This window comes from Cetorhinus maximus, chromosome 13 (genome assembly GCF_964194155.1).
Source record: "Cetorhinus maximus chromosome 13, sCetMax3.hap1.1, whole genome shotgun sequence".
Classification (NCBI taxonomy): domain Eukaryota; kingdom Metazoa; phylum Chordata; class Chondrichthyes; order Lamniformes; family Cetorhinidae; genus Cetorhinus; species Cetorhinus maximus.
Genome location: NC_135891.1, coordinates 116489345 through 116506314, shown reverse-complemented (window position 1 = coordinate 116506314; position 16970 = coordinate 116489345). Strand labels below are relative to the sequence as shown.

General features: G+C 45.6%; 1 protein-coding gene across 1 annotated transcript in view; it reads left to right on the top strand.

The window, feature by feature from the left end:
* ncanb (neurocan b) overlaps positions 1-16970 on the top strand; it is a 149636-nt gene that overhangs the window by 106602 nt on the left and 26064 nt on the right. The window contains exon 6 of the mRNA XM_078554756.1: positions 6756-6872. Coding sequence (XP_078410882.1) covers positions 6756-6872 — 117 coding nt within the window. The remainder of the gene's footprint in view (positions 1-6755; positions 6873-16970) is intronic.

The window sequence follows — 16970 nt, the reverse complement described above, 5'->3', positions numbered from 1 at the left end:
GTTCAGTTCAGTTGAGATTGCACATTCCGACCTGTTCAATTAATTTGGGATTGCACATCCCGACCTGTTCAATTGAGTTGGGATTGCACATTCCGACCTGTTCAATTAATTTGGGATTGCACATCCCGACCTGTTCAATTGAGTTGGGATTGCACATTCCAACCGGTTCAATTGACTTCTGGCTTTCTTCCACACAATCCCGTTCTCCCAGCAAACCCCTGTCGAAGCAGCATCAGATTAATATTGGAGTCCATATTATAGTGAGTGAATGGACAACCCATGGAACAAACTCCATGCGAAGACACTGGAAGCAATTAATATTGATTCATTCAAAGGCAAATTTGATAGATTCCTTTCAGGAATTAACATTTTGGGATACACTGAGTGATTTGAGACATGACATGTGGCTGGCATAACATGCTTGGGAGGAGCAGGAGACTTTGGAACTCTGCTTTTGGTCATAGAATCGCATAGCATCCATACAGCACACAAGGAGGCCATTCGACCGCTCATGGCTGTGTCCAGAGCTGTACAAATAGCTCCATTCCCCATTCACCCATTCAATCATTCTCCCCTTCCCAACACATTGATTGAATTTTTGACACCACTGGAGGAAAGGTCTCCCCGTCAATAGAAGGGTCACCAACATTGTGCTTTTTTTATGAATTGGCCACTGATGGTGAAGCTGTTTGAGGTGGTTCCAACAACAACTTGCATTTGTATAGTGCATTTAACATCGTAAAACATCCCAAGATATACATATGCATAATCACTCAAGACTTGTCACTGAACCACATAAGGAGATATTAAGTGACCAAACGCTTGATCAAAGAGGAATGTCTTAAGTGTGGAGATAGAGTCATAGAGTTATACAGCATAGAAACAGGCCCTTCGGCCCATTATATCCGCGCTGGCCATCAAGCACCTATCTATTCTAATCTCATTTTCCGGCACTTGGCCCATAGCCCTGTATGCTATGGCGTTTCAAGTGCTCATCTAAATACTTCTTAAATGTTGTGAGGGTTCCTGCCTCTACCACCCCTTCAGGCAGTGTGTTCCAGATTCCAACCACCCTCTGGGTGAAAAACCCTTTCCTCAAATCCCCTCTAAACTGCCTGCCCCTTACCTTAAATCGATGCCCCCTGGTTATTGACACCTCCGTTAAGGGGAAAAGTTCTTCCTATCTACCCTATCTATGCCCCTCATAATTTTGTATACCTCTATCCAGTCCCCCCTTCTCTGTTCTAAGGAAAACAGCCCTAGCCTATCCAGTCTCTCTTAATAGCTGAAACACTCCAACCCAGGCAACATCCTGATGAATCTCCTCTGCACCCTCTCCAGTGCAATCACATCCTTCCTATAGTGTGGCAAGCAGAATGGCATGTAGTACTCAAGCTGTGGCCTCACCAGCAGAGTTTTGGATGACTTCAAGTTTACAGAGGGTAGAATGTGGGAGACCAGGCAGGATTGTGTTAGAATAGTTGACTCCAGCTTAACAAAGGCATGAATGATGTTTCAGCAGCAGATGAGCTGAGACAGGGGCATAGTTGGGCAATGATACAAAGGTGAAAATAGGCAGCCTTAGTGATGACCCGGATATGTTTTCTAAGCTTCTTTTCTCTGGTTCTATGTTGTCAAAAGCTCAACTCTGGGTCAAATATGACACCGAGATTGCGGACAGGCTGGTTGAGTCTCAGATGGTTGGGGTCAATGGCGAGGGAATTATTACTGGGACTGTAGACTGAATGACTTCAGTTTTCCTAGTATTTAATTGGAGGAAATTTCTGCTCATCAGATAAACAATCTGATCATTTAGAGTTTGAGAGAGATGGTGGTGAGGTAGAGCTGGGTGTCATCAGCGTACATGTGGAAAGTAACATTGTGCTTTTGGATGATGTTGCTGAGGGGCAGGATGTAGAAGAGAAAGCGAAGGGGCCACTTGGGGGACACCAGAGGTAATGGTGCAGGAATGGGAGGGGAAACCATTGCAGGTGATTGCAGGAATCCAGGAAAAATGTTAGAGAGCTTCTGAAGATGTGAAAATCCTTTGCCTTTCTGTTTAACTTTTGATTGTATTTGAAGGTACCATGGTGTTAATTATAATCAAAATCATTTGGTTAGGATAAAGATAATAGTTTTTGTTGATAGAAACCTTCTTGGCCATCAACTGATTCCCTTGCGTTTAAATCGATACTAAATGCATTATGTTTAATGATTTCATTCCCATTAGAATTAATTAACACGTTTGAGCTGCATAAATTCAACATCATGTGCAATCAATTGCAAGTGTTTATTTCATGCATCTATTCATCATCCGCACTCCTCTTATCTTTCCTTTCTTGATCCTCTTAAGCTCCAACTGTCCTGTCCTTCCCACTCTAATGTTCAAATCAAGCCTTGTCCCTCCTTCTTCTACTTGAACCTTTCTGTCCCAGAAGCTTTGGAATTCTTCAATAAAAACTGAAAGTGCTTGAAAAACTCCACCGGTCTGGCAGCATCTGTGGAGAAACAGAGGCAACATTTTGAGCTCAATATGATTCCAATAGTAAGTGTTAATCGCAGAACTTTGAGTCCTGGCTCAACACTGAGTTCAACAATTTCAGGTCATGAACCCTGTCCTCCATTTTGAACTTTTCCCACCACAAGTGCCAGTCTGCATCTTGTTCTCATGTTGTGCTTTCAGACAGAGCTGACCTTTATTCTGCTATTAACACCTACTCTGGACCAATGTTTAGTTTCTTTACTACTGCCAATGCCACTCCCTTTCCATTTTGTTCCGTGAAAGCTTTCTCATTTAATCTCCCCCATCCTCTAACCTATCCCTGACCTTCCCTTTTGTTCCACCCAACTCCCCTTTCTCAACAGCATAAAACTTATCATATTTCTACCTCTCTTCAGTTCTGAAGAAGAGTCATATTGGACTTGAATCGTTAACTCTGTTTCTCTCTCCACAGATGCTGCCAGACTTGTTGAGTTTTTCCAGCATTTTCTGTTTTGATTTCAGATCTCCAGCATCCGTAGTATTTTTGCTTTTATTTTGGAATTCTTTACATGCTCTCGGTTTTTCCTTCAATCACTGGAGTTTAGGCTCTAACATTACCCATAACCTATTCACAGGATCACAGAATCACTTAGTGCAGAAGAGGCCCTTCGGCCCATCGAGTCTGCACCGACACATGAGAAACACCTGACCTACTTACCTAATCCCATTTACCAGCACTTGGCCCATAGCCTTGAATGTTATGACGTGCCAAGTGCTCATCCAGGTACTTTTTAAAGGATGTGAGGCAACCCGCCTCCACCACCCTCCCAGGCAGCGCATTCCAGACCGTCACCACCCTCTGGGTAAAAAAGCTTTTCCTCACATCCCCCCTAAGCCTCCTACTCCTCACCTTGAACTTGTGTCCCCTCGTGACTGACCCTTCAAATAAGGGGAGCAGTTGTTCCCTATCCACCCTGTCCATGCCCCTCATAATCTTGTACACCTCGATCAGGTCACCCCTCAGTCTTCTCTGCTCCAACGAAAACAACCCAAGTCTATCCAACCTCTCCTCATAACTTAAATGTTTCATCCCAGGCAACATCTTGGTGAATCTCCTCTGCACCGCCTCCAGTGCAATTACATCCTTTCTATAATTTGGCGACCAGAACTGCACACAGTACTCCAGCTGTGGCCTCATCAAGGTTCTATACAACTCCAACATGACCTCCCTACTTTTATAATCTATGCCTCGATTGATAAAGGCAAGTGTCCCAAATGCCTTTTTCACTACCCCACTAACATGCCCCTCTGCCTTCAGAGATCTATGGACACACACGCCATGGTCCCTTTGTTCCTCAGAACTTCCTAGTGTCATGCCGTTCATTGAATACTTCCTTATCAAATTACTCCTTCCAAAGTGTATCACCTCACACTTTTCAGGGTTAAATTCAATCTGCCACTTATCTGCCCATTTGACCATCCCCTCAACATCTTCCTGTAGCCCAAGGCACTCAACCTCACTGTTAACCACCCGTCCAATCTTTGTGTCATCCGCAAACTTACTAATCCTACCCCCCATATAGTCATCTATGTCATTTATATAAATGACAAATAATAGGGGACCCAGCACAGATCCCTGTGGTACGCCACTGGACACTGGCTTCCAGTCACTAAAGCTTCCTTCTGTCATCACCCTCTGTCTCCTATAACTAAGCCAATTTTGAATCCACCTTATCAAATTACCCTGTATCCCATGTGCATTTGCCTTCTTTATAAGTCTCCCATGTGGGACCTTGTCAAAGGCTTTGCTGAAATCCATATAGACTACATCAACTGCACTACCCTCATCTACACACCTGGTCACCTCCTCAAAAAATTCAATCAAATTTGTTAGACATGACCTCCCTCTGACAAAGCCATGCTGACTATCCCTGATCAAACCTTGCCTCTCCAAGTGAAGATAGATTCTCTCCTTCAGAAATTTCTCCAATAGTTTCCCTACCACTGAATTGAGACTCACTGGTCTGTAGTTTCCTGGCTTGTCTCTACAATCCTTCTTAAATAACGGAACCATATTAGCTGTTCTCCAGTCCTCTGGCACCTCCCCCGTAGCCAGAGAGGAATTAAAAATTTGGGTCAGAGCCCCTGTGATCTCCTCCCTTGCCTCCCTCAATGGTCTGGGACAAAAATCATCCGGACCTAGAGATTTGTCCAATTTTAAGCCTGCCAACACCTCCAATACCTTGTTACTCCCTATATCAATTTGCTCAAGAACCTCGCAGTCTCTCTCCCCGAGTTCGATACCTTCATCCTCATTCTCTTGGGTGAAGACGGATGTGAAGTATTTGTTCAACACTCTACCGATGTCCTCTAGCTGCACCCATAGATTGCCCCCTTGGTCCCTAATGGGCCCTACTCTTTCCCTGGTTATCCTCTTCCCATTGATATACTTATAGGATATCTTGGGATTTTCCCTACTTTTACCAGCCAGAGCTTTCTCATATCCCTTCTTTGCTCTCATAATTGTTTTCTTAAGCTCCACCCTGCACTTTCTGTACTCCACTAATGCCTTCGCTGATTTGCTTCCCTTGTACCTGCCAAAAGCCTCTCTTTTCTTTCTCATCGTATCCTGAATATCTCTGGTCATCCATGGTTCTCTGGGCTTGTTACTCCTTCCTACCACCCTAGAGGGAACATGTTGAGCCTGAACCCTCCCCATTTCCTTTTTGAATGCCCCCCACTGCACTTCGGTAGATTTCCCCACAAGTAGCTGTTCCCAGTCTACCTTGGCCAGATCCTGCCTTATTTTACTAAAATCCACTCTCCCCCAATCCAAAACATTTTTTTGCAACATGTCTATTTCTTTGTCCAAAACAAGCTTAAATTGTACCATGTTGTGGTCGCTATCACTAAAATGCTCCCCCACCCACACCTCAGCCACCCGTCCGGCTTCCTTCCCCAGAATTAGGTCCAGCAGTGCGCCGTCCCTAGTTGGACCCTCTACATATTGATGTAAAAAGTTCTCCTGTACACATTTCAAGAAATCCACTCCATCCAAGCCCTTAACACTATGTCTATCCCAATTAATGTTGGGAAAGTTGAAATCACCTAATATAATTATCCTATTGTTATTGTTTTTACACACCTCCACAAACTGTGCACATATTTGCTCCTCAATTTCCCGCTGACTATCTGGGGGTCTATAATAAACACCTAACAATGTGGCTGCCCCTTTTTTATTCCTAAACTCTACCCACAAAGCTTCATTCGATGCCCCCTCCAAGATATCATCTCTCCTTACTGCAGTAACTGACTCCTTAACTAACAATGCAATGTCTCCTCCTCTTTCACTCCCTCTCCTGTCTCGCCTGAAGATTCTATCTCCCGGAATGTTGAGCTGCCATTCCTGCCCCTCCCTCAACCACGTCTCTGTGATAACTACTATATCACAATTCCACGTGTTAATCCTCACCCTTAACTCATCCGTTTTATCTGTAATACTCCTGGCATTAAAGTAAAGGCCATCCAGCCTTGCCTTACTCCCTTGAAACTTAATGCAGCTGAACTCCCTCTGACTTGATTGTTTTAGTGTATTATGATGTGTCCCTATTCTGCTAACATTCTGTGTCTCCCCCCACATCTGAATTAGTTTAAACTCCTCCCAACAGCACCAGCAAACCCGCCTGCAAGGATGTTAGTCCCGCTCTGTTTCAGATGTAGACCGTCCCACTTGTACAGGTCCCACCTTCCCCAGAAACGGTCCCAGTGACCCAGGAATCTAAAACCCTCTCTCCTGCACCAACTCTTAAGCCACGCATTCATCTGCGCTATTCTCCTATTTCTGTGCTCACTATGCCCTGAAGAAAATGGTTAGGATATAATTGAAGACATGGTCAATGAGGAAGCGTTTGAACCCATAGAAAGACGTAGCAAGGCAGAGGAGCTTAGTGGGAGAATTGGAATGTAAATGTCCGGTGGAAGAAGGTGTGAAGGACCAGAAGGGACGTGTGAGAGCTTCAGACAGAATAGATACGAACTGAAATGACTTCTTTCTCCTACTCACGAGCATAAATAAATCATTAATCTTCAGCTCCCGAGTAAAGTGGTTGCCAGTGAACCAACCAACGATAATTGTCAAGCAAAAGAATGTAATTCTAATGGGTCCACTTTCAGATATCAGTGTGTGTCATGCTAACCCCAGCAGTTTCTCCCCTTTATTCTCCTCATGACGATGCTCTGTTTCTCTCTAACCTTCTGTTTTCTTCAGATTCAGAGGAGTCAAACCCTTGCCAGACAAACCCTTGCCTGCATGAGGGAACCTGCTTGTCCAACAGAACAATCTACACCTGCAACTGCGTCCCTGGATTCACTGGGGAAAACTGCGAGATAGGTAAGGCACTGAATGAAACATGGGGGTGGTGGGGGGAGGATTTTTCCCTTGTCGGACGGGCTCGGCAGGGGCGGGAGGGGGGGTGCGATTGGGAAGCTGACTGACGCCTGCGATGGGGGCCGAACCGCAATTTCACTCTGGTGGGCCGATTCAAGCCCACCCAGTGTGAAACACGCGCGCAGGGCTCAGCGCTTCCTGTGTGGGGGGGTGGGGGTGGGGGGGGGTAGGAGGGCTAGCGCGAACTTTGCGCATGCGCGGGGGGTGGGCGCTGGAAAAGCCCCCTGAGGCGGCACGGAGCTGCGTCAGGGAGATGAACAGTTTAAAACATTAAAAATAAAGATTTAAAAAATGTTACAAAACATGTCCCCTCATGTGACTCAGTTGTAAGGATGGACGGGCGGTGAAAAGTTTCTTACAGTTATAACTTTAATGCCCTTAATAGGCCTTTTAATTGTCGGCGGGCGCGCTGCTGACTCTGGCGCTCGCCCGACATCATCGTGGGCCATTTTACGCTCGGTCGGGTCGGGTGCACATCCGTCCTACGAGCTAAAATTCTGTCCATGGAAACAGGGCGACTACAAGTTTGTGTTGCACCCCCTATACATCAACATTTTCTCTGCTGTTCCCATATCATTTTCGGAGATTGATCTCCCGCCTCAGGACTTATTGTTCTCCGTGGAGGGTTCTCAAGGCCTTGGTTGATTCTGTAATGCATTCCCCACCCCCCCTCCCCCTCAATGTGAAGTGAGGGGCTAACAATGAATAACAATTAATAAATGGAGTAGAAGTGATGTGAGGAAAAGATTTCTCACCCAGAGCGTGTTTGAAGTCTGGAATGAACTCCCTGAAAGGGCGGTGGAGGCAGGTTCGTTCGAGGTATTCAAAAGGGAATTGGATTGCTATCTGAAAAGAAAGAATGGGCAAGGTTATGGGGATAAGGCAGGGGAGTGGATTTAGGTAGAATGCTCATTCAGCGAGCTAGTGCAGACTCGAGGGGCCGAATGGCCTCCTTCTGCACTGTAAAGATTCTGTGATTCTTATCCTGACTTTGTCCCCTCCTCTCCTCAGGGCATTGAATTAGGCTCAGGGTAAAGCTTCATGAGTGTCAGGCATCATTCAACATCTTACCCAAATGTTCCCATTTACCTTAAATTTGTGTCTATGGGTTACTAGCCCTTCCTGCCAGTAGAAACAGTTTCCCCTTGCTTGCTTTGTCAGAATCCTTCATAAAAATCTACTGCTCACAGTCTTGAAAGCACCAACAATCCCACCAACCAAAGGTTTGGTGGGAGTGAATTCCAAATTCTATAAACTTTTGGGTGGAACTTTCCATGCTCGTTGACGTTGGGCTTCATGGTGGCGTCAGCAGATAACATGGCGGGAAGTCCAAAAGTCAGTTTCACGCCGTCATGAAACCAGTTTGGGATCGCCCTCTGCGCCCGTCAATGGCAGGCTGTGTTTCCCACTGCCAAACGTCGGAAACTACATTGTAATACATCTACATATCAGTATAATCCCTGCTCGCCGGAATCATCCCCCCCACACTGGATCATCCAGGTACATCGGTGTGATTGCACACCAACGTGTCTCACAACTGTACATACACGGCGTGCACCTGGCGGGCTGCATTTCACTCGGGACTATGAGGTTTGTTTGCCTACCTTGCTTTGGGCAGCACTCGCAGCCATCAGTGCCAGGCTTCACAGGCAGCACCACATCACTTTTACAGGGGCTCACAGGCAGGTCTCTACCTACCAGACCAGCCATAAGGCGGGGGTGGCTTTTCAATGGCTGCAGGTCTAGGGCAAGCCTGGGGAAGATGGAGAAGTGGCCTCAGGCAAGGGGAGAGGCTGCAGGGAGAGGGCTGTACTGGGGCAGGGAGGGTATCCCAAGGTGTGTGTGGGGGCACATGTTGATCTGTGCAAGTAGTCTCAAGATAGTGAGGGCTGAGGAGGCAGTCTCCAGAGGAGATGAGGCCAGATGGAGATGTGAGGGTGTGTGTGAGAGAGTGAGTGGTGATGTCCCTTGAGCTGGCAGTGAGTGAGATGCTAGTGAATGTGTGATGGGCTTGTGAGTGTGAGAGTTCAGAGTGATGATGAGTGAGATGGTTGCCTTAGCCTGAGATCATTCATCCTCTTTCTGCACTGGATGGCCAACCTCTTGTGTGCAGCGTTGGCACTGACCACCTCTGCCACCACCTCCCAAGCCAGAGTGGTGAGATTGCTGGACCTCCTGCGGACAGAGCGGGGGTGGAGGACATCACAACGGGCCTCCAAAAGGCTTTCCAGTGATGGGTCACTGAACTCTTCCTGGCTTTTAGGGCCATGTCTTCACTGGAGCAGTCCTGGGCTGCAAGCGTTGAGAACTGTGTGCGTGGCTGTAGTTTAGATATGGCACCTGGAGTGAGGAGACGGTGAGATAATGGCGTGCCTGGTGATTCAGAGGCTGCCGACCAGCGAGACGGCATTTTCATGTGGCTGCATAATTAATGAGGCGGGAAGAGGATGATATGTCATGAAAGGCTGCCATAAGACCATAAGACGCAGGAGCAGAAGTAGGCTATTCGGCCCATTGAGTCTACTCAGCCATTCAATGAGATCATGGCTGATCTGATAATCCTCAACTCCACTTTCCTGCCTTTTCCTCATAACCCTTGATTCCCTTACTGATTAAAAATCTGTCTATCTCAGCCTTGACTATACTTAATGGCCCAGCCTCTACAGCCCTCTGCAGTAAAGAATTCCACAGATTCACTACCCTCTGAGAGAAGAAATTCCTCCTCATCTCTGTTTTAAATGGGCGCCCCCTTACTCTGAGATTGTGCCCTCTGGTCCTAGACTCTCCCACAAGGGGAAACAACCTCTCAGCATCTACCCTGTCAAACCCCCAAAGAATCTTATATGTTTCAATAAGGTCACCTCTCATTCTTCTAAACTCCAATAAGTACAGGCCCAACCTACTCAACCTCTCCTCATAAGAAAATCCCTCCATACCCGGGGTCAACCTAGTGAACCTTCTCTGGACTGCTGTTCACAGTATTCTAGGTGTGGTCTAACTGGTGCCTTGTATGGTTTTAGCAAGACTTTCCTATTTTTATACTCCATTCCCTTAAAAATAAAGACTAACATTCCATTTGCCTTACCTATTACCTGCTGAACTTGTATGTTAGTTTTTTGAGATTCATGCACGAGGACCCCCAAATCCCTCTGTGCTGCAGTTTCTGCAGTCTTTCTCCATTTAAATAATATGCAGCTTCTCTATTCTTCCTGCCAAAGTGCATAACTTCACATTTTCCCACGTTATATTCCATCTGCCTGGTTTTTGCCCACTCGCTTAACCTGTCTACATCCCTCTGTAGACTCTTTTGGCGGGATTTTACGCACCCGCCCACCACCGGGATCTTTCGCTCCCGGCGCAAGTCAGTGGACTTCTGGGTGGGGCACTGCCTTGCCCTCGGTGGGTCCGACCTGCAATGGGACCAGAAACTCCCAGCCCTTGTGTTTTTTAAATTCATTCGTGGGATGTGAGCCTCACTGGCTAGGCCAGCATTTTTTGCCCGTCCCTAACTGCCCTTGTTCAGAGGGCATTTTTTTTAAAGAGTCAATCACATCGCTGTGGGTCTGGAGTCACATGTAGGCCAGACCAGGTAAGGACAGCAGATTTCCCTTCCCAAAAGGACATTAGTGAACCAGATAGGTTTTTACGACAATCAATAATGGTTTCATGGTCATAATTTCCCCTTCATGATGCCAAGCTAACTCTGCTTAATTATATTATGCATTTCTATTCTATTTCTATTCTGCTATTACATCCTTTATAATAGGCTCTAAAGTTTTCCTGATGACAGATGTTAAGCTAACTGGCCTATAGTTACCTGTTTTTTGCCTCCCTCCCTTTTTGAATAAGGATGTTACATTGGCAGTTTTCCAATCTTCTGGGACTTCTACAGAATCTAAAGATTCTTGGAAGATTACTACCAATGCATCCACTATCTCTGTAGCTACTTCCTTTAATATCCTAGGATGCAACCCATCAGGTCCAGGGAACTTATCGGCCTTTAGCCCCATTAGTTTTCCTTTTCTCTGGAGTTAGTTATTATGTTTATTTCCCACCCCCGCCTTTTGCCCCTTGATTATTTAGTATTTTTGGAATGCTATTTGTGTCTTCTACCTTGAAGACTGATGCAAAAAATGTATTCAACTCCTCTGCCATTTCCTGGTTTGCCATTATTATTTCCACAGCCTCGTCCTCTAAGGGACCTATGTTCACTTTGGCCTCTCTCTTCCTTTAATATATTTAAAGAAGCTCTTACTGTCCGCTTTTATATTACTTGCTAGATTACCCTCAAAGTTTATTTTCTCCCTCTGTTTTTTGGTCATCTTTTGTTGGTTTTTAAAACTTCCCCAAGCCTCTGGCTTACTACTTATCTTTGCCACGTTGTATGTTTTTTCTTTCAATTTGATACTATCCTGAACTTCCTTGGTTAACCATGGTTGGTTTATCCCCTTCCTAGGATCCTTCTTCCTCACTGGGATATATCTTTGTTGTGAGTCATGAATTATTTTCTTAAATGTCTGCCATTGTTCATCTACCATCTCTTCTGCTAAACTCCTGTCCCAGTCCACTCCAGCCAACTCTGCCCTCGTTCCTTTGTAATTACCCTTATTTAAGTTTAGCACCGTTGTTTCCGACCCAAGTTTCTCACTCTCAAACTGAATGCTAAGCTCTACCATGTTATGGTCACTCATTCCTAAAGTATCTTTTACTCTGAGATCATTTATTAAACCTGCCTCATTACACATTATCAGATCCAAAATAGCCGGATCCCTTGGTTGGATCCAGAACATATTGTTAGAGGAAACTGTCCCGAATACATTCTATGAATCCTTGTTCATGGTTACCTCTGCTAATTTGATTTTCCCAATCTACATGAAGATTAAAATCACTCATGATTAATGTACTGCCTTTATTATATGCCCTCATTATCTCCTGCTTTATTCTCTGTCTGACAGCATAACTACTGTTAGGGGGCCTGTAGACTACTCCCACCAGTGTCTTCTTCCCCTTGTTATTTCTTACCTCCACCCATATGGATTCTACACCCTCCAATCCAAGGTCATTTCTTGCCTTTGTACTTATTCCATCTCGTACTAACAAAGCTTTCCTTCCTGCCTCTCCTTTCAAAAATTCTCATACCCCTGAATATTTAGTTCCCTCCTTGTAACCATATCTCTGTAATGGTTATAAGATCATACCCATTAACCTCTATTTGTGCTGTTAATTCATTTATTTTGTTCCGAATACCATGTGATTTAAGTAAAGAGCCATTAATTTTGCCCTTTTACTATTTCTTCCCCCTTTGACCCCATTTGCTGCTTTTTTAATGTTTGTACACCCTGTCCCTTCCTGTCACACCCTGAGTATCATTACCTAAATAGCTTCCCTGCAATGCTGCCATATCATTTTGCTTTTTAAGTGTAATAATCCCCTCTGCAGAACCCCCTCCCCCTCTATTTAGTTTAAAGCCCTCTCTATAGCCCTAGTTATTCAGTTCACCGGGACACTGGTCCAGCGCGGTTCAAGTGAAGCCCGTCCCACCAGAACAGCTCCTTTCTACCCCAGTACTGGTGCCAGTGACCATGAACTGAAACCCATTCCTCCCACACCAATCTCTGAGCCACGCACTTAACTCCTTAACTTTATTTACCCTATGCCAGTTTGACCGTGGTTCAGGTAGTAATCCCAAGATGATTACATCGGAGGTTCTGCTTTTTAATATAACTCCTAATTGTTCAAATTCTTTCAGCAGAACCTCCTTTCTCCTCCTATCAATGCCATTGGTACCAACGTGGATGACGACAACTGGATCCCTCCCCTCCCACTCCAAGTTCCTCTCCAGCCCTGAGGAGATGTCCTTAACCCTGGCAACGGGCAGGCAACACAGCCTTCGGGACTCATACTCATGGCTGCAGGAAACAGTATCTATCCCCCTAGTTATACTGTCCCTTACCACTGTCAAGTTCCTATTTCCTACCCCCACTTGAATGGGTCCCGAGACCATGGTGCTGTGGTTAGTTCGCCCATCCCCCCTGCAGTCCCCGCTCTCGTCCACACAGCTTGCAAGAACCTTGTAACTGTTGGACAATCACAGGGGCCGAGGCTCCTCGAATGCTACCCCCTGGGTCCCCAAACCTGCTTCAACTATAGTCACACCCTCCTGTCCCTGATCACAGACCAAATTTGAACTACCTAATCTGAGGGGTGTGACCGCCTCCTGGAGCAAAGCGTCCAGGTAACTTTCCCCCTCCCTGATGTGGCGCAATGTCTGCAGCTCAGACTCCACCTCCTCAACTCAGACCCAAAGTTCCTTGAACTGCAAACATTTACTGCAGATGTGTTTGCTCTGGATCACCTTGGTGTCCAGCAGCTCCCACATGTTGCAGCAGCAACACATCACCCGTCCTGCCATCGCTATCGTATTTTACTTAATTTATTAATTAATTACTCTGGTATCCCTGCTCTTTACACTTTATTGTAATTATTTTTTTACACCAGTATCAATCTTATACCTAACAAGCTATTTTTAAGAAAATGAGAAAAAAAAGAGTAGAGACCTAAACACAAACTAAAGACCTTATTTCTGCTTTAAAGCCTAGAAATACTCAACAATCCTACTCACCTGCTGCTTTCTGCCCTCTTTGCTATTGCAACTGGTGGTTAAAATGTCCTTTTTCCCACCTGTTACAACACTTGGTGCAAATCTGGGATGATTCCGTCCTTTGTGTTTAGGAAATAGGTGTAGGAGGAGGCTATTTAGTCTCAAGTTTGATCCCCTATTCAACCAGATCATGGCTGACCTATGTCTTAACTCCATATACCCACCGTTGCTCCTTATCCTTAACAGCCTGATTGACAAAAATCTGACAATCTCAGATTTAACAATTAATTTTTTTTTGTTTGTTGATGGGGTGTTGGCATCGCCAGCATTTATTGCCCATCCCTAGTTGCCCTTGAGAAGGTGGTGGTGAGTTACCTTCTTGAACCGCTGCAGTCCATGTGGTGTAGGTACACCCACAGTGCTGTTAGGGAGGGAGTTCCAGGATTTTGACGTGAAGGAACAGCGATATATTTCCAGGAGGGGAACTTTCAGGTGTTGGTGTTCCCATGTGTCTGTTGCCCTTGTCCTTCTAGATGGTAGAGGTCGTGGGTTTGGAAATTGCTGCCTGAGGAGCCTTGGTGCGTTTCTGCAGTGCATCTTGTGTATGGTACACACTGCTGTCACTGTGTGTTGGTGGTGGAGGGAGCCAATGTTGAAGGTAGTGGATGGGGTGGCAATCAAGCCTCGATGGTGTCAAGTTTCTTGTGTTGTTGGAGATGCACTCATCCAGGCATGTGGAGAGTATTCCATCACACTCCTGACTTGTACCTTGTGGACAGGCCTTGGGGAGTCAGGAGGTGAGTTACTTGCCGCAGGATTCCTAGCCTCTGACCTGCTCTTGTAGCCATAGTATTTATATGGCTAGTCCAGTTCAGTTTCTGGTCAGTGGTAACCCCCAGGATGTTGATAGTGGGGGATTCAGTGATGGTAATGCCATTGAATGTCAAGGGATGATGGTTCGATTCTCCCTTGTTGAAAATGGTCATTGCCTGGCACTTATGTAGTGTAAATGCTACTCTCAACTTATCATCTCAAACCTGAATGTTGTCTTGCTGCATATAGACACGGTCTGCTTCAGTATCTGAGGAGTCATGAATGGTGCTGAACATTGTGCAATCATCAGTGAACATCCCCACTTCTGAACTTATGATGGAAGGAAGGTCATTGATGAAACAGTTCAAGATGGTTGGGCCGAGGACACTACCCTGAGGAACTTCTGCAGTGATATCCTGGAGCCGAGATGACTGACCTCCAACAACCACAACCATCTTGTGCTAGTATGACTCCAACCAGTGGAGAGTTTTCCCCCTGATTCCCATTGATTTCAGTTTTTCTAGGGCTCCTTGATGCCAAGGGCAGTCACTCTCACCTCACCTCTGGGGCAGAATTTTGCCCTTGACGGGCGGGCGGGCGGGTCCCACTGGCTTGGCGGCGGGCAGGCAGCTGATTGCTCTATGCTCTTCCTGTGCGGAGGGGGCAGGGGGGGATTCCCCAACTGTCAAAGTGCGTGCACTGTTCCCTGATGCTAAGTGCTGCCTCCGGGAGAGCGCTGAAAGTTTTTGAATGTTTAAAAATAGAAAAATAAAAACATTATTGACACGTCCCCCCCATGTGACAATGTCACACGAGATGGGACATGTTAATAAATATCACAGAAACTTTATTAAGGTTTTTTAAAACCGACATGAAACCTCAACCCACCAGTGGATGAGGATTCACGTATTATCAGAAGCCTGCTGGGGCTCCTGGCCTGCCCGCCAGCCTTGAGGTTGGACGGGCAGGGCACTTAATTGATTTAACTACCCTGTCAATGGCCTCAATTGGCCATTGACAGGTCGGCGGGAGAACAGCTGATTGCGCTGTCCCTCCGCCTTCCTGAATATTTAAATGGGGCGGGATGACGTCAGGGGTTCCCCCCGACATCATCCCGCGCCGTTTTCATGTCGGCGAGCAGGCCCCGCCCCCAGCTCGCCAATGGGAAAATTCAGCCCCTGGAGTTCAGCTTTTTTGTCCACGTTTGAACCAAGGCTGTAATGAGGTCAGAAGCTGAGGGGGCCCTTGTGGAACCCAAACTGTGCATCAGTGAGCAGGTTATTGCTGTGTAAATGCCGCTTTATAGCACCGTCGACGCCCCCTTCCATCACTTTACTGATCACATTGATCTGACATCAAATGATTTTTATGAGGAAAGTTCCAAACTTTATACTCCTGACAGCATCTGTGGAGAGAGAAACAGAATTAATGTTTCGAGTCTGTACGACCCTCCTTCAGAGCCCTGCTGAGTTTTTCCAGCATTTCTGTTTTTATTTCAGATTTGCAGCATCCGAAGTATTTTGCTTTTATCCAAATTTTACATCTTTTGTGTGTAGAAGTGTTTCCTAATTTCACCTCTAAAAAGTCTGGCTCTAATTTTTAAACTATGTCCTCCTCGCCTTAGCCAGTGGAAGTAGTTTCCCTCTATCTACCCTATCTGTTTGTCTTAATATCTTGAAAACTTTGATCAAATCACCCCTTAGTGTTCTAAATTCCAGGGAATGCAATTCTAGTTTGTGTAACCTCTCCTCATAATTAATCCTTGAAGTCCAGGTATCCTGCTAAATCTGCATTGCACTCTCTTCAAGACCAATATATCCTTCCTACTGTGTGGTGCCCTGAACTGGTCACCGTTGAATAAAATAAGCAAAGACAAAACCAGTTTCCTATCATTCTCATTGCATAAGATCCCAGTTTAACTCCTTCCGATTGAAACCTGTAGTATATGGTTCTGGTGGATCAATCAATTCCCACCCCATTGAATTCTGTGTTTAATGTAAAAGTACTCCATTGATTATTTTCAATGACTAACTTTCAGAAATGGCTGATCAAGTTCCTATTGCATCAGCTAAATGATGGTTTTGCCAGTCAGCTAGCTCAGTACGTAGATGGTTAACGGCCATTTGTTCCCCATAACAATGGTTGGTATGGTAACATTTTATCACACGGAAGGGAACGTTTTGGCCTATCAGGACCATGCTGGCTCCCTGTAAGACCTATCTGCTTAATCCCTTGCCATTTCCCTTTTAAAAATTGTTATCTTTTTCAAATACCTCTCTCTGCGTTCCAAAGGTAATGCATTAAGTGATGTACCCGGAGATACCTGAACAATGTAACCAGGCACTTTGGGAAATTCCTCGGAGTAGACTCAGCATTACTTCATCCTGTTTCCTCTGCAATTCCATTGATCTAACACCAATGGAGAGGAGCAGCTCGGAGACTATCTCTGACCTATCTCTAATCACATATACTCTTCCAAAATTTCTCATGACACAATGACTCAAGGTCGATAAGTGCAAGTAGGAGCACATTGTGTTGCTTGAATTACTACCCTTTCTTCATTCCTTTTCTCCTTTTAATGCCTTTCCACTGCTTCCCTGAGGTAATCTCGCCACATGATCAGCAGT